This window comes from Amblyomma maculatum, chromosome 9 (assembly GCF_055883805.1).
Source record: "Amblyomma maculatum isolate TAMU_Amacu chromosome 9, ASM5588380v1, whole genome shotgun sequence".
Classification (NCBI taxonomy): Eukaryota; Metazoa; Arthropoda; class Arachnida; order Ixodida; family Ixodidae; genus Amblyomma; species Amblyomma maculatum.
In genome coordinates, this window is record NC_139352.1 from 45,147,324 (window position 1) to 45,171,527 (window position 24,204).

The window sequence follows — 24,204 nt, forward strand, 5'->3', positions numbered from 1 at the left end:
CTAGACCGACTTAGAGTAGTTAAAATTCTCGTGGTTTAATGTAAGTATCCTTCCCGTTCCGAAAATTGCTCAGGTATTAGTCACTAAATAGCTAATTCTAATTCCAGTCTTCCGGAAGAACACCTTGTTTAAAACGCTGTAGATCCCTTCTAAAAACAGCTTGCTGAAATATATGCGGCAAGGTGCAATTTAGGTAGCTTTAATTACACTTTAATTACAACTTTAATAAAGAAAGCTACGATCTGAATGCTGATGGCGCATATCTCTCGCCCAGTACACACGCAAAGCTTTGTCGTGAAGAGCGATTCAGAGAAAAACAGATTTCGTCCATTCAGAAGGGACTCGGGACCTAGAGCTACATGTCACACATGAATCTGTGTTGTATAGGAAGTCGACTATAAATGTTTACGGAATGTAAATGTTTTCTTGGTGTAAAATGCCTGTCAGATATTTTTTAAGACCATCTGTATATCCCAAATTGGTTGGTTGGTTTGTGGGGTTTAACGTCCCAAAGCAACTCAGGCTATGAGAGACGCCGTAGTGGAGGACTCCGGAAATTTGGACCACCTGGGGTTCTTTAACGTGCACTGACATCGCACAGCACACGGGCGCCTTGCTTTCCGCCTCCATCGAAAAGCTGCCGCCGAGGCCGGGATTCGATCCCGCGTCCTTGGGAACAGTAGTCGAGCGCCGTAACCACTGGGCCACCCCGGCGGGGTGTATATCCCAAATTGAAGGTTTATTGTCCAAGCCGATATTATGAGGTTTAATCAGTCCTTATTCATTAATTCTGAAAATAGAAGAACACTGCCGACTAGGACATATATGAGGCTACCATCAGGCCTCAGTCGGTGTGATTGGGCACTGCTTGTTTTTATGAGGTTAGGTTACCGCTTGCTGGGACTCCCGATATACTTTCGGCAAGTAAAAAAACCGTTTGCACACAAAATCAAAAGCCACGAGGTTCCCAGCATGCAGCACGGAAATGTTAAGCAGCACATTACAAACGTGCGAGAATTCCGCTGAGAGTCAGGTCAGTGTGTCACACCCCCAAATATCTCGATGCGCAACTCCCACACCCGATGATCCAGAGGAGAGCGAATTCTCGCTATGATTAAATTATTCCAGAAGCCAGCCAAGGTAGCGATTCCGACTCTCTATCCCGTCGGCTTACCAACCATGGATACCGGGAATCATCGAAAAGCACAGGTGACTCCCGCCAAAAACAGGCTGCCTCCCGCAACAAGCCTCCACGATTTTATTAATTGCAAAGTGAATTTAAGGATCAGATGTTCTGAGTAGGTATCATGTTCAAGCGCATTATAGTACAAGCACCGTGGCAAAGATGCACGTGTGGCGAGGAATCAAGCGAGATGCGGAGGCACTGTTCCGACCTGGATAGAAGTAACTGTCGGAGGGTGACATCCATCGGAACGCGCATGAATAAAATATTTATTAACAGCTTGCTGGTCCTACGGTGTACTTATAAGGCCATATATTTGTTACCAAACCGAGTACAGATTTGAACAGACTAGTAACGATGGAAACCTCATTCCAACTGCGATATATTTGTATAACGCATCAGTATCAGCTTGCTCTAATTACCGCCAGACGGGCGTGCCGGACAGAAAAGCGGCCATTCAATATAGGTGTAAAAAAGTAAAAATTAATTCGATTTGCAATGCATGAGGGTGAAGATTTATTAATGACCTGAATTCAAGGGGAGGCAAGATCGAATACCAGCTGCCGCGGCAGTTTTTCGATGAAGGCGACAAGCAAGGCGCCCATGAGCTCTGTGACGTCAAGGCACGTTAAAGAACTCCAGGTAGTCGACATTTCCGGAGCCCTCCACTACGGCGTCTCTCGTAGCCCGTGTCGCTTTGGGACGGTAATCCTTATGAAACAAACAAAACATCCATCAACAGAGAGCAAAAATCTTTAATTAGAGGATAAAACAAGCGCAAAAACCTTTTGATGTCTATGCGTTTCTAAAACGTTACAATAAATGCATCTACTGACGCATGACTTCCCTGCCCCAGACCTGGTTGCCCAACTAGTGGAGCGTTTCCCTGAATCAGGCTAACGAATTAGGTAAGGCCCTGCTTTAGCCTGAAGTCCTTCCTTAACTGCCCTATCAAGCCCGTTTGCAAAACGATGATAAGAGATCCGCGCATTGCAGCAGATTAGAGTGCAACCGAAATCGCCCGCTGTACTTGGTAGTATTCACGGCATGAGAACTCCTTGTTTGCTAAGTAGGAGAGGCTCACCGAGGAAGTCGTCGGCCGAGAAGTGGTCCGCGTCCCAGACCTGGAGCTCAAGGCGTGCGGGGATCTTGCACTCAGTCTCGTCCCACGAGAAGAGCGACTCCTTGCGCGAGATGACTATCTTCTCCTCGGCCGGCAGGTAGTCGAAGGGGAAGACGAAGCGCCAGTTGAAGTTCCCTTCGCCCGTCAGCGACCGGTAGTGGATGTCAGTGCACTGCGTGTCCTCCTGACCCTTCAGCCACCTGGAAGCAAGGTGATTCCTTTGAAAGGTATGCTTCCCCACTCAAAGAACGAGCGGTACTCAAGCAAGTGCGGCAAAGAAGCTGAGGAAAAAAGTATACTTGGATTCTATCATGGCGAACACAATCCCGGCTGTTCACAATTGTGTCAGTTAGTGTCATCTGTGGGCTGCCAGCAACAAGCAACGCTTAACTAAGCGACCATATTTTCGCTTGCAATAGCGAGCAAAACAAACAAGCAGAGGAAGGTGACATGCTGCGTGACCATGACGATTATAAGGGCGTAGTCTAAACACACTCGTGCCAAACGTGCCTATGGTACGTTTCACACAACACTAGCATTTTTTTTTAATTTAAGGCGGGGGGGAGGGGGTCAAAATCTGAAAACAAGTCACGCCATATGATGGAGACCATAGTCGAGGTCCAGGAAATTCGACCACCTGGAGTTCTTTAAAGCACACTGATATCGCAATGTACTGGCGCATTGTACGATCAAACACCGGCCGCCACGGCCGCTACCAGACTCGTGCCTCATATCAGCAGTTGAGTGCAGTAACCATTGGGTCACGGCGGCTGGGTACTAGCTATTTTGAGTATTAGAACTGATAATGACGGCCAAGCTCAATCGTAATGGCGCGCACAACATGATTATGCTTCTTCGTGTAGGAACATAACATGTCGTGCGCGTCAATGTTACTGGCATTGGTCCCCTTTGCATTTCTTGGTGTCACAAGCAACATCTGAAGATATGAAAAGCGATATAGTTCCGAAGTCCGTAGAGAATTAACAGGTTGTACTAACTGACTACATGTGCACTACAATGTTTAATTCATCAGCGCCAACCAGCACGTGATGGCAAGCGGACAAAGTAAACTAAACGTTCTTAGAGATCCTCATGAACTGCGCGTCGCTTCTGAGGCCGGGGTCTAACAAAAGAAACATGCGACACGTGAGAACAGTGGGAAGGCTTTTGCCAAAAGCAGCCCCTCGACGCTTATGTGGAGTAGATGAATTAGGCACTGTATAAAGCGAGATTCGTTGCTCGTAATGCAGTAATTTTAGAATTATACTTGGTGAAATGCGCAAACACCCGAATTTTCCGAAAGCATTTTTATCGGTGATTCAGGCTGTAAACCGCATCTGAATGCTACCTAAGAGGTGGGAAACGCCTCAGGGGGAATGGTACATTACTTTTCATGAGGGAAAATCTCTTTAAAAGAACACAAATAACTAATGATGATTATTATGAATTCTTATGGCGCAGAGGCAGCTTCGAGGAAAGGTTGCCATGGTGCAGGGTATTTTTGTTCTTACTGAAGTTGGCTTCCCACACCGCGTTCCCATACAACACGCTCTCGCTATGCAAAGCACCGGGCGAAGTACCCGGTGGAACTGAGGGATCGAACCCCTCACTTCTAAGTCTTGCATGGGAGGGAAAAAAGTCGTAAAATTTATTCAGGTGGATTTAACGTCCAATACTTGTTTAAATGCGTTTGAAAAATGAAACCTAAAAGGAGACCCGCCGTAATGAATAAATTACCAGTAACTTGCGTTGTATAAGATAAATTAAAGAAATCAATAAAAATGACAAGCAAAAAGAGGGATTCAAACTGCTATAGCAAACACTCTACAGATAGGCTATATAGCCGATTTCTCTACAGAAGCAACCATAGACGTCCGGTGCTGCGAAATGTGTTGTTAGCCGTTACACGTGCTTCATATTATCCGCTCAAATTTTACATTTTCCGTTAGGTGTCGCAGTTAATTTTATGCACTCTATTGCCTGAAGTTCGGAAATACGCCAGAGCCTGAGCGCGCACTCTGTATCCGGTGAAATAAGCCGCAGCTCCCTATAGGATAGCAGAAAGACGCTCACCCTTTAACGTAGATGTCACTCATCTTCTCCCCAGTGAAGAACGCGTCATCCTCAAGCACCACGTCATCCGTGTTCCAGATGATGATGCGCAGTTCATAGCTGCAAGCGTGCGCAGATATGCAGGCATAATAATATTGCATTTGTAAAGGTGACGAAATGTGACATCCGAGCTAATAAGAGGTGTTCCGGGCGCACCAAAAATGAAGCCACTCGCTTTAGGGTGCCGCTGACGAGTAATAATTAGCCAGTAGTAACAGTTAGTCAGCAGTTAGTAGTTAGTCGGCAGTTAGTGAGTAGTTAGTCAGTAGTCAGTAGCAGCAACAGTTTGTCATTAACAGTTAGTAATAGTTAGTCAGTAGTAACAGTCGCTTCAAGCTCACTTCATGCTGCGAGAAACTTTCCTATTGATTTGAAATCAGAAGTATGCTGTGGAGATTTATCTTGTAGTTGTACAGAGAAAGACGATACCGCTTAGTTTTAGCCGAGTACGCAGGGCGAGATGGCTATACTTTATCAGTGAAGCTAAGCTTAAATATCAGTAAAAAGCAGTCATGTGAGTTGAATAGCAGAGCAAATGCTTCCAATGACGATCATGTCATATAATAAGATTCGCGTGCTGATGCAGAAGAAGCACACTATGACTTAATGTACTCTACATACAATTTTTTGACACAGCTTCTGTTTCCTATGCATGATGCACACGATGGGCCGTACCACCGGAAAAAAGTAACCTGACTAGCGAGGTGGCGGTGGCCCAGCAGCAGCTTGCTGCCCACAGTGGAAGATGACAGCAAAGGAAAGAGTGGATAGACCTGAAACTACTGTGAACCGTTCTCGATTTAGAATTATTCGCTACATTTGCTACAGTGAAAAGTAAACTAGTAGGTATGCAGGCGACGCCACCAAGCCATCAGCGCTGAGCTGATGACACAGACGAAAAAAATGGCCGACAGAGTAGTGATCTAAATTCAAAATATACATATATTTCTTTCAACACCTATGAATTCAGTTTTGATAACGCAGAAGACTGCCGCTAGAACCAAGGGGAAAAAAATGTCCATCTGCGCCTTCAACAACCAGGAAAGTATAGTGACGTCGAGTCACACGGGGCTCCGTCCGCTGCCACAATGGCAATTTCTTCTATCGCGTGAATCCAGCATTAGGCGAAGAAGCAGTCCAAGATTAATACATTTACTAATCTTGCGGGGCATGAGCAGTGATGATCTCTTCCTGCTTATAGGAAACAAATTCAAGAAAGAGTTTTGCTCATTTAAACAATTCTTCACAAACAGATTCAGTCGGTGATTCGTATACAGCTGACGTATGTGAGTTTCCGTTTTCTTTGATATTGATAAGAATCGAGTGGCTGCAGAGTAAAAAAAAAAAAAAGTGTACTGTCAACAATTCGCATCACTTGCCTCTTGGGCTTCCTCGGAGAGATGTCAACAGCAGGTCCAGGTAGAGGCATGTCCATAGGGAACATATCAACCCACATCTCTAGCTTCCCCTGCATATCACAGATAACGGGAAGGGAAGGCACAAATATAATTAGAATGTATCAAAAAATTTAATAGTCTTATTTTAGGCAGTGAGCTCCGCACACAGGTTTCACATTTAGCCCGGGACCGCAAATGAAACCCGCGCCGTGGTACGAAAAACGGAATTTTGTTTTTAGTAAATGTTGTCAAAGGAAAAAAGAATCATCCAAACATTTTCTAATGCCGCTAATTCCGCGCTCTAAGAACTGGTACCCTATCGGATAGAGTACACTGGCTGCTGTGCTATCTCTAACAGCTGTTGACTACGCCTGAATTGCATAAGGGGTAAAGCTACTAAACACCCTTGCGCAAAGAGCAAGAGCAAAACGGCTAGTGCAGTCTCTCCACTGCTGAATGTAGATGGAGGGCACTTGTGATTTTTCCGGTCGTAATGCAGTCTTGTTTCTTGCCCATCCTTGAGCAGCACTTGAGGCAATAGGCAATAGGGGTATGTCGCTAATTTGGCTGAACCTGCATAAAGAGCCCTATTTGTGGCCGGGAAAAAGTGGTACTCGAAGTATATATGCTCAACGATTATCATCCAGCGAAGGCTACACTTTCGTAATTTAGTATGAGAAAAGACTGTCTTGTAATCACCGCATTTTCTACGAAACAATGATATCAATATTGTTAAGCTGAAATACTCTGATCCAATCTGCGTTGGCATTCGCATCTCCGTATATCAACTTCAGAACAAAGGCCACATGAAAAAATCTTTGTTTGCTTCATAAACAAGCGATACTTCGATTGAAGGAGAAAAGACGTTTCAGTCATAGAATAGTTTTGCGATCCAACTGGAGACAATCGGTAAATTTATTATTTCAGTGCTATCAAAGTAACAATGCTTGGTGCGATCACAAGTCAAGAATAGGACTGTGCAACAAGAAGCCAGCTATCTTCACTTATGAAGGTGCGAGTCTTGAACAATCCACGAGCAGGGAAATGCGCTCTAGGCGAATATTGTTAGGAAATATAGCGATTACCTGGATATTTTCATCGTTAACTAATCTATGCTAAACGTAACTCAACCGCGATCTGCGAACGCCTGCTATTTGGAACACTGGAGGGTCGAAAAACACGTACAGAAAGCAAAGCTCAAGATATTATAAAACACAATCTCGAGGTGTTCAGGAGCAGCAATAACGCCCGATGTTTGAGTAGTCAAGAGATTGCCTACAGGGCTAAAAACAGAAAGTTCAGCACCTGGATTTTCTGCGCAGCAGCAGCCAGAATTTCTACCCAGTTTCAGTTCAGTTTAGTCGTTCAGTCGTGTCCGACTCTTCGTGACCCTATGGACCATGTCACGCCACGCTTTCCGGTCTCTCACTATCTTCCTAATTGTGACTGGCCATAGGGTTTTCTTGGCAGGAAATACTGGAGTGGGTTGCCATTACCTTCTCCAGTGAATCACATTTTGTCAGAACTCTCTGCCGTGACCTGTCTATCTTGGGTGGCCCTACACAGCAGAGCTCACGACTTCATCGAGTTTCGCAAGCCCCTCCGCCACGACAAGGCAGTGATCCATGAAGGGGTTCTTCCCAGAGATTCATAATAAAATATGCAGTCACTACTCCACTGGCTTCGAGCTGGCGCCCGACTTTGGGAAATGTATTGAAGCGTAGGACAACCAGACACTCAGTATAAAAACGTTCCCAGCATTCCTTCGCTTCTGAAAGCTTCGTCTTGTTTTACGTCAGTACATTCAAGTCCCGAACTGTCGTGTGAGCGAAGATTTCATAGCCGGCTGGGAACACGTAATTAACGTTCGCCCGAATTTTTAAATGCTTATTAGGTCTTGAAAACCCCATTTTTAAATGAGAAATGATTGACGAACGCAGTTTGTTTCTATAATAAAATTTCGCTATAACAATCAATATATCCGCTGAGATACTCTCGAGATTACTGTAGATTTTGCTATTATTATTTTAGCTCTCGTAAAAACGCGTCCTATTGATGTTCTGCGGCAATGTTAGCTATACTATATGGGAGATGAAATATTTACAAGTAGTTTGAGGCGCATTGGAAAATTTCAACTTCTCTTCATTATTTTACGTCGTTGCTATGACTAAGCAAATTACAGCACTTGACTGCTATTCCTGAGGATTAACGAAGATCCTTGTTTAGACCCTAAGGAGGCTGGTTCGTTCTCGGCTGCTTTTTGATGGAGGCTAAACGGAAGACGCATGTTAAACACTGACCTCCCCTACAATGTCCTTCATAGCCGATTTCGGTTTGAGAATTTAATCCTCATAAACAAAACCTAAACTTCAATATTTCGCTTGCCGCGTAATGTAATATTACACACTTGCATCTTAATTAAAATTATAGTTCAAGAAAGTCTTAGTTAGCACTTCTGCTCGTGTTTGCGGTGTCCTATACAAATAAAACGTAATCAAGTAAATACAGGACGCAAATGCCAAAATTAGGCTTGGACCTAAGACACAAAGACAATGACAGAAATAATGCCGACCTTATCACGATAATGTTTTAGGGATAAAGCTTGACGTCTGCTACACTTTTCGTGACAAACTGGGACGCTGCACAACAGTCTATATTTTCATATCTTTGGAACAGAAATGATGTACACAAGAGAGCACTGAATACGAGTACAGAGGCTACATCCGTCCATATCACGTGCTCTCTGTTCGCAATAACGTTTTTTACGTTGATGGCACAACCAGAACTTCAAGCTGAGCTCAAAACACCGTCTACAGACCTGAGCTTTCGATTATTTGCGTGCGCTGAGCGTGAACCTCTTTTTGAGTGGATGGGTAAACAGCACGATACAAGAATACTGTCCTCGATATGACACTTGCTGCTCAAACTGATATTCCTCCCACTTTGTGGGTACCTGTTCGATTCCCGGTTTGTCCGGGTGGTACAGCGCCCTGGTCTCGACGTGCTCGGGCACCAGCGGGCATCCCACTTTGGGTACTTCTTCCCAGCGATTCAGCACAGCCAGGCTTTGGTGCTCGTCGGTGAGCTTGTTGCTGCCTGCGTGGAAGTTAAGCTGAGTCCTAAATGGCACAACACAAGGTAGAGAAAAGGGTGCAAGGGTTCTCCAGGAACGTCAAGCCTCTTCGGAGAAAATTTTGGTTTGGTTTGGTTTACGGAGTTTAACGTCCCAAAGCGACTCAGGCTATAAGAGAGGCCGTAGTGGAGGGCTCCGAAAATTTCGACCACTTGGGGTTCTTTAACGTGCGCTAACATCGCACAGCACACGGTCGCCTTGTTTTTCGCCTCCATCGAACCCATCGTGGTGGTGCAGTGGTTAGGGAACAAAGAAAATTTCTCAGAGTGGCTGTTCGGCCTTATAAACAATTATTTGCCCGAGCTGCCCATTTTCGCAGCCAGTTGTAATGCCGACGAATTTAAACGGTTAGTTGTAGCCGTACAGGCACTGCAGTTTACCTCTCTTGTTAAGTTTAACCATTGGTAAATGGTTAAGAATAAAAAACATCTTTACAGTACAATGGGCTTTCTTATTTTCCTAAATAGTTGTGATATACTGCGCGTAAAAGAAAACTTCTATTAAGAGCGAACGTTACATTCATATTCAGCACAGTGTGAAACCAACGGCTCCGAACATAAGGTTTTTTTTTTTTTTTCTTACCAGCATTGCAATGACTACTCCGTTAAATGTATAACAAAGAACGGAAACTAACAAGTTCATGGGTGCGCGTTAAATGCCGTTTTGTAAATTTATAATTCAAAGCTTCAGCCACTGAGCATTTTCTATCGGTATTCAGTGCTGACCTTATTGTTGTCTCAATCGCTGTACGTAAGAAGTGGACCTCAAATTGAACGGCGCCAACAGCTCATTTTTTCCCGAGTTGTCAAATAACACAGCGGGTAACAATTAGTGATCCCTTTTTCTATTATCGGCGTCATAAGATAATTTGAAAACGAATAACAAAAACCTGATAAGATAATTTGAAAGCAAATAACTAAAACAGTAACAAACGATTGCGCCATCTGTACTAAACCTTTTTAACTGATGATGATACGCTCGACGTCATAAAGCCGCAAACCTTGACCAGCCCAGCCATTTGTAATGGCATCACTTGCTCTTTCCCATCCTCATTCCTAAATTGTTTTATGCACTAAACCACACATCCTTTAACCAGACCAAATTCATTAGAAACTCAGGCTTGTTTTATCACGCTCTGCGTGTAGGCATTTTTGAGAAACAATTTATTAAGAGCAGCAGCTGCTGCAATTGCTCTCTTCCATTAGTCCTACTTCGAAACTATGCACAATTATACGCGCCGAAATACCTAAATTTGACCAGTAAATTCTCTTGTTCATGGTCGGTTTCTTATGAAATTCGTCTCTCTGAAAGCCTGGAAATAAAATGTTTTGATGAAGAACAATGCTGGTATGTACACTCATTTCTAAAAAAAACTTGCACCGAATACAATCCAGTGGCTCCCAGCAACGCTTTCTTTGTTTCGCTTTCATGCTTATGTTGACTCTCAGAGCACATAGCCAGAGGCAGTTTCGCACAGCAATGCCCTAATATTTAAACAAGCGTGCATGTGCGAGAGAAATTGAATAAAGATCACTACGAATAATGTTATAAATCACAGAGTACGGAGGTAAGCAATGTTTTCGCCGTGCACACCTTCGTCCTCGACGTCCGAGCGGAAGACGAATGTCTTGGTGCCGACCTTGACCCTGTTCAGAGAGAAGTGGGGCCCGTCCAGCTTGGTGTCCCGACACAGCTTGGCGAGCACTTGGCTCGGTCTCAGTGGGTCCCGCCACTGGTTCGGACCGTATCTAGGAAAGAGAGAAAGAGGAAGATTAATCATCATCATTATCATCATCATCAGCCTGACTATACCCACTGCAGGGCGAAGGCCTCTCCCATATTTCTCCACTTAACCCGGTGGAAGATTAATCATGACACGGAAAGTTGGGCTTGGTATTTGGATATAAGAACCAATATTTAAGGCCTATAATTGTGCCGAAGTGGCAGGTGAATAGAAATGCAGATATAGAGAGAAGAAGAGACCGGAAATGAAGGCATTTCAAGTCCAAAGAAAAGGAGCGGTAACCTTTCAGCACAGAACCGGGTTAAGTGGAGAAATATGGGAGAGGCCTTCGCCCTGCAGTGGGTATAATCAGGCTGATGATGATGATGATGATGATGAACCTTTCAGCACATGAAAGAGATCGCAACCTCGCACCGCGAACGAAAAAAAACAACAATGCTGATGTACGCAAATATGTGTGGCAGAACGCCGTGACTGACTTCGGTCTCGGTTTGAAGCTACGGTTTCACAGTGAGACTTCAGGCAAAGATCGGGGAAATCGATGACTGGATACATTGGTGGTAGCACAGTGTAACATGTTTAGTGCGCTTAATGCAGCTGAAGTAGGCGATAATATAGCAGTGCGTTCTTGATCTCCTGCCCACGGATACAATCTGGTAAACACGATAAAGTGCAATGCACAGGGCGAGAGATTGGCAGTTAAGCACCTAGGACGTTCGACTCTGTCAAAGGCGTGGTGCTGTCGAGCAGCGCCCAGCGAGGATGACCTGCTTGCGCTACCACGAAACTCGGTTAGAAGCCATGCTTATTTCATAGCCTTAGTTTTACTGCATTCATTTGCGCGTTTCGAGTTATTCTACGTTATTCCCGAACCTCCTGCGTTCCACAGATGGCGCCACATACCCGTGTGGCCTCATAACAAACAAACCTCATAACAAAACCTCATAACAATAGGTACGAGGTTTTGAGGGATATTTGGAAAGAAATTATGGTGCCCGGACTTACTTTCGGAAATGCGGTTTTGTGCCTAAAATCAGAGGTACAGTCGACATTAGAAATAAATCAGAGATCAGTTGGACGATTAGCACTAGGTGCCCACGGCAAAATCGCAAATGAGGCGGTACAGGGAGATATGGGCTGGACATCTTTCGAAGTACGGGAAGCTCAGAGTAAAATATTATATGAGGAACGCCTGAGGAAAGTGGACAGTAACAGATGGGCAGCTAAAGTATTTAAATACCTGTACTTAAAAAGCGTGGACTCAAAATGGAAGAAAAGAACTAGGAAACTAACTGGTAAGTATGCTAGTCACAAGGACGGAGAAATAAAGAGCATTAAGCAACAGGTGCAAAACACAGAAGGTAAAAATTGGATAAATTCGATGGAAAAGAAAGAGTGTGGAGTTATACCGTAAGTGGAAAATGAAAATCAGGAAGGAAGATTTCTTTGATAACTCAAGAGGCAGTGCCCTACTTTTTGAAGCTAGATCAGGGTGCCTTAGAACACGAAGCTACAAAAAGAAAATTAACAATTGAGATGACGTATGTGCTGCATGTGGTAACTCCAGTGAAACAATTGACCATATTATACTCGATTGTAATGGTATCCATCCGGAAGTTGATGCAGGTGCAGTCACTGTTCCTGAAGCTCTGGGGTTTGGAGATGCCAGTGGCTGGGTGAATAAACCGGCGGTGGAAACTAGCAAAAAACGACTGGAAGATTGGTAGCTTAAAAGCAAAGAAGTGACATAATGTTAGTAATGTAGAAACAAAAATTTAATAAATAGAATGATGGTTTATTTAACCATTCTAAATCAATAATTAAGATATATGGAGAAAAATGAGCATGATATATCTACTGCTACCACCCCGTTTCAAAGGGGACGCTCCTATATTCCATCCATTCATCCATCCAGCCAAAACCCCTCAATAAAGTGTGGCCCATGTTCTTTCATCTTGCGCTGCACAGCAAGCATCGTCGTCTTCATCGTTGTGCGCAAGCGCGAGAGTACTAGGCTATCGCCGGAGTCGATTACACATCGTGTAAAACAGCGATAGACTCTCGCGCCGCTCAGTAAACATCACTGTCATCATAACGTTCCAGCTGGAAAATACTCTCGCACTCTGCAGATAACATTGTCGTCTTCATTAAGCTACATCTGTGCCACACTAACTTAACCCAGCTAGACATTCCATACACATACGTCATCTCGCTAAAGACAGCTCGTCAGGTCATCGAACAAAGACAAGCCAGTGTAGCCCACTATCGAGAAGCTTATCAAACGCAGAAGCAAGCCAAGGTCTAAGCGGCAGCAGTCACTTCGGCTACGTCCGATAATTAACGTTCGTGAAACTAGTTGTAGGATGGCTGAACCTCACCATATTTTTTCATGTTTGTTAAGGTCGAAAGTACCGCAAAAACCGACTGACTGACAATTCGATACAGGCTAAAATGAAGCTAACAATGCAAACACGGGGGCCAGTTGGTTGATCATACTGTGGAATACTGCGCTACTTGGTATACAGAGACAAGTGGAAGACGACACACGAATGAAGCGCAAACTTACAACTATTAATTTTTATCGACAAAACACGTACGTATATACATATAGGATTCTTGTCAAATCACAAACACATCCTTCATGCGTGTGATCACGCACGTTATCACTTCGACCAAAACTCCGCATCTGTGGCTCTCACAAAAGAGGAGCTAGATATGATAGCTGCGCAGATGAGGAGTTGTGGTCGAAGTGATAACGTGCGTGATCACACGCATGAATGATGTGTTTGTGATTTGACAAGAATGCTATATGTATATATGTACGTGTTTTGTCGATAAAAATAAATAGTTATAAATTCGCGCTTCATTCGTGTGTCGTCTTCCACTTGTCTCTGTATATCAAGTAGCGCAGTATTCCACAGTAAAATGAAGCTGAGAGCGAAAGAAAGGAGACTGAAATAGATGCCTTAGTGGCGATCTTTACCTGGTGCTTAAGAACAAATACAGTTTAAACGGCATTCCTCAAGGCCAAATCCCTAAAGCCTCAGAACGCACCATCGCCGTTTCGAAGCTTGGACACTTGCCTCGACAGGCAAGTGCCCGAGGACGCGTCGTACAAAGACTAGGGTGGCTCAATGTACGGCAGCGCTGGCATCGAGATACTCTAACAAAGACTGCATCACCACGTCCTCTACCGTGCAGTTATGAAGAGGGGAGAAGGAGTTGCCCACTCACGTTTCGTATTTTCGCGGTATCCCACACGTGGCCCGGTGGCGGCTGTAGAACCGGTTCTCCAGGTCTATCTTGGTCTCTCCGATGAGATCATCGCTACCGAGCAGGTCCCAGTCGTAGATCTGCACGTTCAGCAGTGAGTCCTGAGGGAAAGTGGCCTCCATCTCGAAGCACCTGCGAGCCGTCCGAATCGGTACCATCAGTTTGCACCAGCCCACAAGCGTCTCTTGTTTCATCGCATGGCCATGACACTGCGGTAACACTCAAGGCCGCAGTGAAGTGATGGAGCGAACTGCTGACACGCAGTAAGAGTAGACGTTTGGTTTCGCTGGTTTTGCGTGTTGAGAAGTTTGCGAAATAATAAAAGAAGTAAAATGAGGAGGTCTATCTCGGTAAAACTTAGTAATCCGAATGTAGGTTCTGTTAAGCATGGTTACACATCAGCTTGAGGCTTGCGCCGAAAAGTTGATTCACTCGCACTGGTACGCATCTCATCCATGGCTAGACTGATCAGCCGAGCGTCGTCGAAATGGCTGTTAAATCCCCGCCTAGTCGGGTGGTCGAAGAGGCCTCGAGCAAGCGCCATAGCTTTGCCTCTCCGCAGTGAGTCACGTGGCCTGACATCACACACTTCCCCTCCGCTTCGACGCATTCAGGTCTAACGCAGGAGAGAGTGCACTTGGAAGTTGCAGTGCGATGAGTAGAGCTCAGCCCTTAAAGAAAGAAATCACCGGAAGATAGTGCTACCTCTTTTATTGCGAAAGCAATACCACTCTAGGTTCCGAGCCTTCAGCGTAGCGCGGCGGGTAGCCACGTCTTACCCACGTCGCAGTTTTACCCACATCTAACCCACGTGACGCTAGGGTGAGAGCTGGGCTTCCAACTCAAGCGGTCGGCAGGAACTGCCAACTTGGGTCTCTCGTTTCACATGGGACAGTTATGTCAGAATCAGCCTGCTAGGACCCTGGCATTCACGTTACCCCTATAGGACACTAAAGCACGTTCATACGGCTTGGTTAAAGCGGGGTTTTATATGTGGTCTGAGGAATAAGAAAAAGAGAAGAAGAACGCTGAGTCACCGGTAATGCTATCCCTCAATATTTGGTTCAGCAGCGTCGAACCCTTGCATTTTTTTTTATGTTTCTACAGCGCAGGCAAACGCGTACCCGTCAACGAGAGTATTCTTCGCTAGACGTTGTGGAAATGATTTCAAGAGCAGTGAATATGCCCAGCACTTTTTGAAGGCGATGGTATTTAATGGCTCATGCTCGCGGATCGTTTTCGTCCGTAAGGATTTCGTTACGTGGGAGGTGGTAGCTGCCAGCTTAAAAGGCCGAGCACTAGCTGGATGTAGAGCGTCTTGACATTGCGTCTGGCAGGAGCTTCCAACTCTGGTCTCTTCATTCATATGGGGGGGATATCAGAATAAGCCTGCCAAGACCCTTGCATCACGTTATCCCTAGGCCATGCAGGCACGTTTATACGGCGCGGTTAAAGCGAGGCTTTATATATTGGCTGGTAGCGTTATTACGCTTTCGCTGAATCGCGAAGGTGGGAGTGAAAACTGAGAGAAAGAGGTGCCGTAGTGGAGGTCTTCTGACCCACGCGCTATAGATGCTTTCGCCTTATCGCACGTTACTGATAGGAAGTGCCCCCCAGAACTTTTTTCCAGTGCTCACAAAACATTAGGAGGTATGAGGTAAATTTTCCCCATCAATATAAAACAAATTTGTGAGCAGTTCTGAACAGTCATTGGCGCCCGCTTGGGTCATAGGCGAAGTGGAGGGTGCTTGGAAAACGTAGTTTTAATGCAGAAAAAATGAAACTGCATTCCTATAACATACCTCGGTAACTTCAAACGTCCACTGTCTTTGGTAAACAAATTACAAATTGTAACTTGCAAGGATGGCTTAACAGGCTAGTTAGCCATTCTTATCTCTCTCAGTCCGCGCCTTAAGGGTGCGCTGTATTTTTCCAAATAAAACTTTCCAGTGAATGACAAAAAGGATAGCGATTTCACTGGCGCCTCAACAGTTAAACTGCGGAAGAGTCCTTTCCAAGTCGTACCACTGCTCATTAATGGTTCCTGTGGTGTTAATTTTAATCACCCCGAAGGGCATAAGCAAATGATGTAGAGATACCAGCTCGGTGAGTCAACTTAAACGATCATTCGATTTGGCACACCTGATCACGCTCCTGATGCCTGCCTATCTTTGGGGTCGGATACGAAGTACTACTCTTCAGTACTAACCATATACTCGGCACTGTTGTGGACATCCCGATGGAAGCAAAAATTGAGAAATGCGCATTGACGACCTTTGCATCACAGAACACTAACCCAGTACGCAAACAATGTATAGCAATGGAATGTAGAGACTAGCCATATTTTTTTTTTAATTTTTGCAGAGATTCCTGTTCTTGACTAAGCAGAATAAGGCGTTTAAGTCATAGTTCTAAAGTAAAATGGCACGAAGTATGCGGACAACACACACTCGCTCAATTCAGATTTCATTTCAAAGTAATGCTTAGTGAATTTCTCACTTCACATCTACGCACTTCAGGATATATTATTTCGAATGTGTAGCGTCACCATAGAAAACCTCGCTCCTAGATAAAGCAAGCGATATTAGTGCTCACATTATAGCAGTTAACCATAGCAGAGACATTCACCCGCGCAGTCATAAGGGACAGACTACGTGGCTGCTAAGCGTGTGCAGTGGCAGGCGGCTCCCTCCTCCTCTCCCCCTTTTCTTAACGATTAAGGTCGCATCTGGCAGCGAGAGACACTGTTATGAAGCTTCAAACTATCGTTATAAATTAAGCGTGTATCAAAACGTTTTTATGCCTCGTATTAAATAAAACACTCCATAGACTGACGGCCATGGGCCCAACCACGCGGATTCTAGTATAAACCAGGCAGTAATTTTGACAGCGTCTAGCGAAAGTACTCCTTTGGGATTTCGCTGATACAGGAAGAACTTCTTGACGTTAGCATGCCACATGAGTAACACTAAGAAAAGCGGTCAGAATGACAGAATGAAACAAATTGATGAGGCCCACTCACTTCCCGAATACCGGGTTGAGCTGCTTTGACACGTAGTTTTCCTTATCGCTGTTGCGTTTGCTTCCCAGGTTTATGACAATGTAAGGATCCGCTTTTCCATTCATATCGGCAGGATGCAGATCTGTAGCCTAGTGGGTGGTCGACAGTGTGGAGGAAAAGACAGTGAAAATGAGAATTACGAGCGCGTGAAATCCATTACGATAAAAAAGAAGCCTCAGAGAGAATTGTACGCCACTATCGAAGCAATGTACTTAGTATGTCTTAAGCTCATCATATACATGCAATACAGCACTCAGAGTGTAATGTTTCGTTTCATATAGCCTTAACATGTTCAGTGTGAATTGTTCGTGAAAATATATTTTGGTTCATTGCCAGCCCATTCGCATTGAATTATCATCCTTTGTTTTCGGCCGTCCACTTGCATTATCTGCTCTAACATAACTGTCTAGTTACCTTTTATTGCTAACTGTGTCTGGTATTGAATGTCCTAGCCTTGTGCTGGTCATTATGTAATAAGTTCTCTTGCACTCTTACAGCCCCCTCCATGAAACAGGGGCCTATGTTACTGGCAGGCACAGCTTAATATTTTGCTTACAAGCCCTGCTTCTGTATTTTTACATTTCCGGCAAAGGCAGACCAATAGAGTGGGTGTTCGAACGCACTTCAGGGAATGATTAGCATTTGCTGTGCCGCTGATTGTTTATATGCCATGGGCTCGTGTCGGTGCTCGCGGACTCGGGCGGCGTATGCAGTTGTTTCTTGTTCTACTTTACAATCAACTCACTCAGCAATTACATTATTCTTTCACATTGATAAAACATCATTTTATGCTTCCTTGATGTCAATAGCTGGGTGACTTACTTTGTATGTATCTAATAACAAGCTCCTTGTTTTCCTTACATTTGTTTGCTGACTAGCCTTATAAAGGCCTCGAATCTGGAAGGCCTTGATGTATTGACGTAAATGGTTATCGCACAGCTCCACCTACCCCATTATGTCATGTTCGACGCGACATTCGTGGTCACAAAGGACGCCCGCCTATAGGATCGAGGGCTGAGCTGTTGAGCACTGTCAAGTTTAGGTTACAAGTAACATAAATATTTAAGAATCTAGAAGGTTGAAAAGCCTTTGTCGAAGCTCAGTGGTACAGCACCGATCAAGAAATTCTGAGGTCGTGGGTTCGTATCCCATTGACAGCATCTGGTTTTGTTTTTTGCTGCTTTTTAATCAACTCTCTCAACAATTACACTGTAACATTCACAAAAACATTCCCCTTTGCTTTCTTGTTGACAATGGCTGTTGGGTTGGCTTTCGTTGTATAAGTGTCACTACAACTGGAAAAGAGATCTAGCTATCACCTTTCTAAAATTTTTATACATGACAATGAAACAGTCCTAGCTTGACGTGCTGACGGGAACAAGTGGCACCAACTTAGACTGCCGGCTGTCAACAGAACAAGGAAGGCGTGAACACTCCTCTTTCGTCGTCTTAGTCGAATCTATGAAAGGTAATGTTTCCTAAACTTGCTTATACACCGTATTATGTCTACACGGTTATATTTAAAGCAGGTTTACTTTCGCTTAACGCAGAAAGGCTGCCCAAAATAAAGACCAAGAATGAACGTGTGGTGCTGTTACCGCTTTCCCAGCCGCACATACCTTCACCACGTAGACCCTGATGAGTACATGGATGGGGTCGTTGCTAGGCAACCCCTGGAAAAGTCCGTACGTCGGATCGGCGCCCGTTATTGTATACTCTTGCATGTCCTTGGGCAACGGGAACCGGTACACTTGAAGGGAACCCTAATGAAACGAACCAAAAAAAGAAAACACATCGTAGCATGAAGTCCCCAAGAGTCCATATCACTGCTAGTGTTTCCTTTATTTACTGGCCTTGTTGAATGACAGAATACCATTTAACTAATTAAACTATTATTAAATATTGGGTGATTAATTGACAGAGTAAATGTAGCTATTGCCACAAGGTGTACTATAGCAAGTGTCGATAAGTGTCGCTGGGCAACTCAAAATTCAGCTCAGTAGTAATAACTTAATAATACGAAACAACTTGGGAGCACTGAGCAAGTACACATCACTGGCAAAACCACCGGAAGCCACAACCTGAGAATAATGTTCGCAGTAGCTAGTAAGACTGTGCTTGTTTACCTTGCGCGGTTGCACGGAAGTATTTTGATACTTTGACGAAATTTGTATCAGGATACTTTTAATTATTAGATAGTGAAAATAACCGGTAACAACCTTGAACAGGCCGACCACTCTGTTTTGATCGTCCAGGTCGTCTCCGCTTCTCTTGCCGCGGTATAGTTCGAACGTGTGTAGCCATTCTCTGAAGCCATTGAACTCAGGTACGTTTTCTAGTTCCGTTGGATAAATCTGAAAGGATGAGCAATACCACGTGAGGAAATCATAATAGAAAGGAAGAGCAATACCACGTGAGGAAATCATAATAGAAAGGAAGAGCAATACCACGTGAGGAAATCATAATAATTTCGGTTCGAATTAAGATTTTGTGGTGTCAAAGGCTGTACACAAATTAAGTGGACCCCATCTTAGCAAGTGCTTGCACTGCCAAAGCTGTTCTATACTTTTTTCAAAGCGTTTCAACAAACATATTTGAATCATGCGGACAATAAAGCTGCGCTCATGTATAAGTCAACTTTTCTGACAAATATCTTAACAAGTTGTGGCTGCAGTTTGCACTGATGCAGTGGGAGCGTCAGAGGCACATATATACAAAGCCCCTCCCGTCTACGAACCGATATTAGGCGCGCAAATATCTATGAACTCACCATCCGAAATTTTCATTTACCGTCTTGGCCAAAATTATTGTGCTCGATAACACTAAACTCTAAAGCCCTTAGTCTAAACCTCAGCCCTTAACATAGAAATGTTGTGTTCACGAGAAAACGTCATGCAAAAAGAACCCAAATGTTTTGGTGAATACCTCGCAGTCCACGGCGAAATGTTGGCGGCTGGCACCATCATTCCTGGGGTTTAAACTCAATACTTCAGAAGTGTTGAAGAAGACAGAGTATTACTTTTTTCTAGTTCGACTCAGTATTTACCAAGCAAATGTTGCAACTGGCGAATAATATCATATTTACAATGCAAATATCTACTTAGTTCGACCGCAACTCAATATGTAGCCTATGACACTCATAAGCATAGTACCAGTCAGTGGGTGCTTTCAGTATAGCGCCGTCTCAAGAACAGAATATTGCAACTGGCTGTAGAAGCTTGAGGAATCAACGTTGAAAAAAGGATATTACCTTGGAATCATCGTGCCAGACATCTGCCCTAAATTCCTTGAAGTACGACAAAAGTGAATTAATCTATGCCATCACGTCGCCCACGAGACTAGATTGCCAGACAGCGGGCTAATAATTTTCCCGAATGCTCTCGTAAAGTTAATTTTCTTTTCCGAGTGCTGGTACGCCAGAAATATCATTTTGCGTTTAACCTTACACTACGTCAAAACTGTTCTTTTTTTTTTCTGAAGACAACATGCTGCAACACAATAGGAAAAGCACAGGAAACAAAACAGCCTTTAACCTAACCTTGATCAGTCCATCCTGGGCTATCCTTCCCCTCTGTGTTTTGGGCGACAAGCGCTGGGCGAAGCGGACGGCGCTGGTTGCCCCCTTAAAAGTCTTCTTCTTCTTGTCCGCGCCCCCCTCTTTCTGGTGGCTGGATTCGAGCCGCTCCAGTTCTTTCTCCATCTTGCGCATGTCTTTGGCACTGAGCTGACTTTCTGTGCGATGGAAAGCCAGCACTGAGAAATGAAACGTGCAGAGAAGAAAAGAAAATATCTACAAGGTGGGACAAGAGCTATTCTAATGAAAGTTTTGTTTTATTACGTGCTGTCTGCAAAAAACACCCTAAGCAGTTTGTCGTGATTCGCAAAATGGAGTTTTAAAATCAGAACATCATACCTTGTGTTTAAAACAGAGAAATAAAATCCCTACGATGGGAAAAGGAAGAATCAGACGTGACTACCAATTGGCGGACTATTTTAGAAACCAAAGATACCCAGGCTTGGAACCGCGTAGAACAAAGACACGGATCATGTGGGCAACGATTCGCGACAGATGTGAAAGACAGGAGCTTTTGTCCCGTAACGAGAGACAAATATTGCCTCGCCGTGCGGAGACTGCGCTGAGGGAAGAAGAGATTGAAGTCACGAGACGAATGTTTTCTTTTTATTCTGCCCTGCGTTCGAACCTAACCTACACCTAATTTTAAAATAAATAAGAACCGCCTGTAACAATGAACGATGGTGAACAATACTTCGAGAAAAAAAAAAACGAAACAGGAAAACATAAACAAGAATTGGGAAAGGTAAAATTAAACTTGCACCGAAAAAGTGGAGATTCACGAAGACGTGCGCAAACTATGGTTAGGCTCCGAGCACGTCAGGCAGTTTTAAATAATAATTAATCAAAGAAAGAAAGAAGTAAAGAAAGAAAGAAAGAAAGAAAGAAGGAAGGTCAGTTTTAAATAATAACATAATAAAAGAAAGAAAGAAAGAAAAGAAAAGAAAAGAAAGAAAGAAAGAAAGAAAGAAAGAAAGAAAGAAAGAAAGAAAGAAAGAAAGAAAGAAAGAAAGAAAGAAAGAAAGAAAGAAAGAAAGAAAGAAAGAAAGAAAGAAAGAAAGAAAGAAAGAAAGAAAGAAAGAAAGTAAGTTCAGATTGAGCGCTTCTGGTGTTTGACTCCCTCGTATATACTCCCGTTTCTTGAGCCATTTAAAACAAGGCGCTAGATCAACAAGCCGAATTTTTCGTGTTTGCTTAGTACTTGTAGCCTGACTGACGAATGCTACAGAAGCCTTATGTTAGTGTGTATTGTTACGAAATGAGAATAAATTATCGCAAGCATTCTCACGTACCACCATCGCTGGACATGTCGTAGTTCTCGTCGCCAGGCCTCAAGTTGTTACCCTGCTGACCCTGGTTATCGCTTGCATCCTGATCCAGAGAATCAAAAAGAAGGATGAGAAGAACAATAAACAACCCGCACTGTTTTCTTCACATTTATACTCTAATATCGTTATGCGGCTTTGTTAAACCAAGTTGATGGCTTAAGGGCCCATTTTAGGATAACTTCATTCGGTCGTTCTTTCAATTAACCGATTCTCGGAACCTTTCTGGTTGTGGTGATTTTTGTAATGCGATGATGAAACGCCTTCGGGGACGAGAAATTGGATCAAAAACAAATTTTCAGCTACTTCATTCAATGCTGTGAAGTCGCAAGAAAAAATTTCTTTGTAAATACTGTCTCGTGTTGAAAGGCCCGTGGATACACTCGGGGATATTTTCTTTTTGCTGTCTCCTCAGTTAGGTGGCGTTAAGAGATAACGTGGTGACATAAGCATTTGGTTCGAGACCTTTGTCTTGTTTTTAAAGACACTGCTTTCGTTAATTGCTTTTATTATGACAGGATCATCTTCAGACGGAAGACAAATTTCATCTGCTTCTCTGTCGCTTCAGAAAATATGCGCACCGCCGTAAGACTAGGGAGTTGTCACACACAGTGACTAGATTATGTACTTTAGACCAGAAAACTATAAAACACAATACCTCCCTTTCATACTTAAGAGTATGAGTTATATAGCATGCGTTGACTAGGCTCCGTCATTAGGGATAAGGAATAATAACACAGAACCGCTAGAATCCTTTCTTAAGACTAGATAGTTATAACCAAATGTCTAGATTCTAATGTCAGCTAAGTGGCACAGACTGCAAATGGAACAACAAACAAACGAAATCCCTCTCTTATTTCATGCAGAGTATGAAATTAGAACACTAACATTAGTACCTAACGATGTTGCTTTTTACTTTGTCCCCCTCTTTTAGTACTCTCTTGCGCCCTTTCTCCCCATTCCCCAAATTTAGAGAAGCCAACAGGAATGCCCTTTTGATTCTAAGTCTTGCCGCAGAAGACATGGCGCATACATTCAGCGGGGGATTGGCCAAGGTATCTGTTGATGGTTGGTTGGTTTGTGGGGCTTAACGTCTCAAAGCTACTCAGGCTATGAAAGACGCCGTAGTGGAGGACTCCGGAAATTTGGACCACCTGGGGTTCTTTAACGCCAGGTGGTCGAAATTTCCGGAGTCCTGAGATCGTTGCCTTCCGTATTACCCCCCTCAAGGTGTTATTTTGAGATGCCTTCCGCATTCTAGACCTATTTCTGTCTCTCTCTTTAGTCCTCTGTACTTTCGAAGTAACTTGCCAGTCATCGCAAAGAACAGGATAGATCAGAAACATCAGAAGAATGGTCAAGACACACCAGAAGACGGTAGCCGATTATCGGTACTTTGATCTCATAGATGTCAAGTGTGACTCAGTGTCATAGGTGGATGCCGCTGCCAAGAAAGGTACTTTTAAGCAGTTTGAATATTAGGGCAGCAATTGTTTTAAGGAAAACAAAAGGTGCGTTACATGACAAAGTAACATAATTGCATTGCCTCAATGCTTACCATCTCAAATTAGGGTACCTCTATACTGAGCACGTAGCACGATTTTTTGATCTTGGCGTCATTATTCAATATTTTATAAACGTTTACGACGCTCTATTTCTCGCTCATCGACTGTTGGCGTAGAGCACACACACGTGCTAGGTTTGACGAATAGGATCCACAGAAATAAACAAAAATGCAGAGGTAATGTGACGTCATGCCGCCTGCAATGATAACCAAACTTTTCATCTTGAAAGACATCATAGCAAAAACAAAACAAGGGAATTGGCCTTTAGAAGTTTAGAGCCACCGTGGTTTACAGAAAGAATGACGTTCCTGTCGCCGCGATCTTCTTTCATGACCTCTCGTTTAGTTTTATTGCGTAGCACTACTAGCCGCAATTATGAATTTCGCCGATGTCTGTCCAAAGCCACTCATACTCTCTCTCGCTTCGTGAACTTAAAGTGCAGGAAGAGAAGGTTGTGACGCGCGCGTCGCGCGCCTTAGTGAGGAGGCAGAGCTGCCGAATAGCTAGAGCAGAACCCGCTCTTTCTCTCTCTCTCTGTCCATCCACCTATCCGTGAACTTGAAGAGGAGGAAGAGAAAGTGGCTACGCCCGTGGACTTAACACTGAGGGGCCGGAGCGGCCGCATAGATGCACCCAGTGAGAGACAGTGAGAGAGGGGCTCTCAAATGCAGACATGATGACCGTCACTGGGTAGCGTTTCACAAGCGTGCGTTA

General features: G+C 44.0%; 1 protein-coding gene across 1 annotated transcript in view; it reads right to left on the reverse strand.

The window, feature by feature from the left end:
- Positions 1 to 24,204, reverse strand: part of mfr (ferlin family C2 domain-containing myoferlin misfire) — a 178,824-nt gene that overhangs the window by 6,035 nt on the left and 148,585 nt on the right. The window contains exons 33-43 of the mRNA XM_084580089.1: positions 21,893 to 21,971; positions 20,565 to 20,758; positions 19,246 to 19,380; positions 18,646 to 18,789; positions 16,988 to 17,115; positions 13,927 to 14,097; positions 10,542 to 10,696; positions 8,769 to 8,911; positions 5,798 to 5,886; positions 4,380 to 4,478; positions 2,268 to 2,506 (exon numbers count right to left, since the gene is read on the reverse strand). Of these exons, the coding sequence (XP_084436215.1) occupies positions 2,268 to 2,506; positions 4,380 to 4,478; positions 5,798 to 5,886; positions 8,769 to 8,911; positions 10,542 to 10,696; positions 13,927 to 14,097; positions 16,988 to 17,115; positions 18,646 to 18,789; positions 19,246 to 19,380; positions 20,565 to 20,758; positions 21,893 to 21,971 (1,576 nt within the window). The remainder of the gene's footprint in view (positions 1 to 2,267; positions 2,507 to 4,379; positions 4,479 to 5,797; positions 5,887 to 8,768; positions 8,912 to 10,541; positions 10,697 to 13,926; positions 14,098 to 16,987; positions 17,116 to 18,645; positions 18,790 to 19,245; positions 19,381 to 20,564; positions 20,759 to 21,892; positions 21,972 to 24,204) is intronic.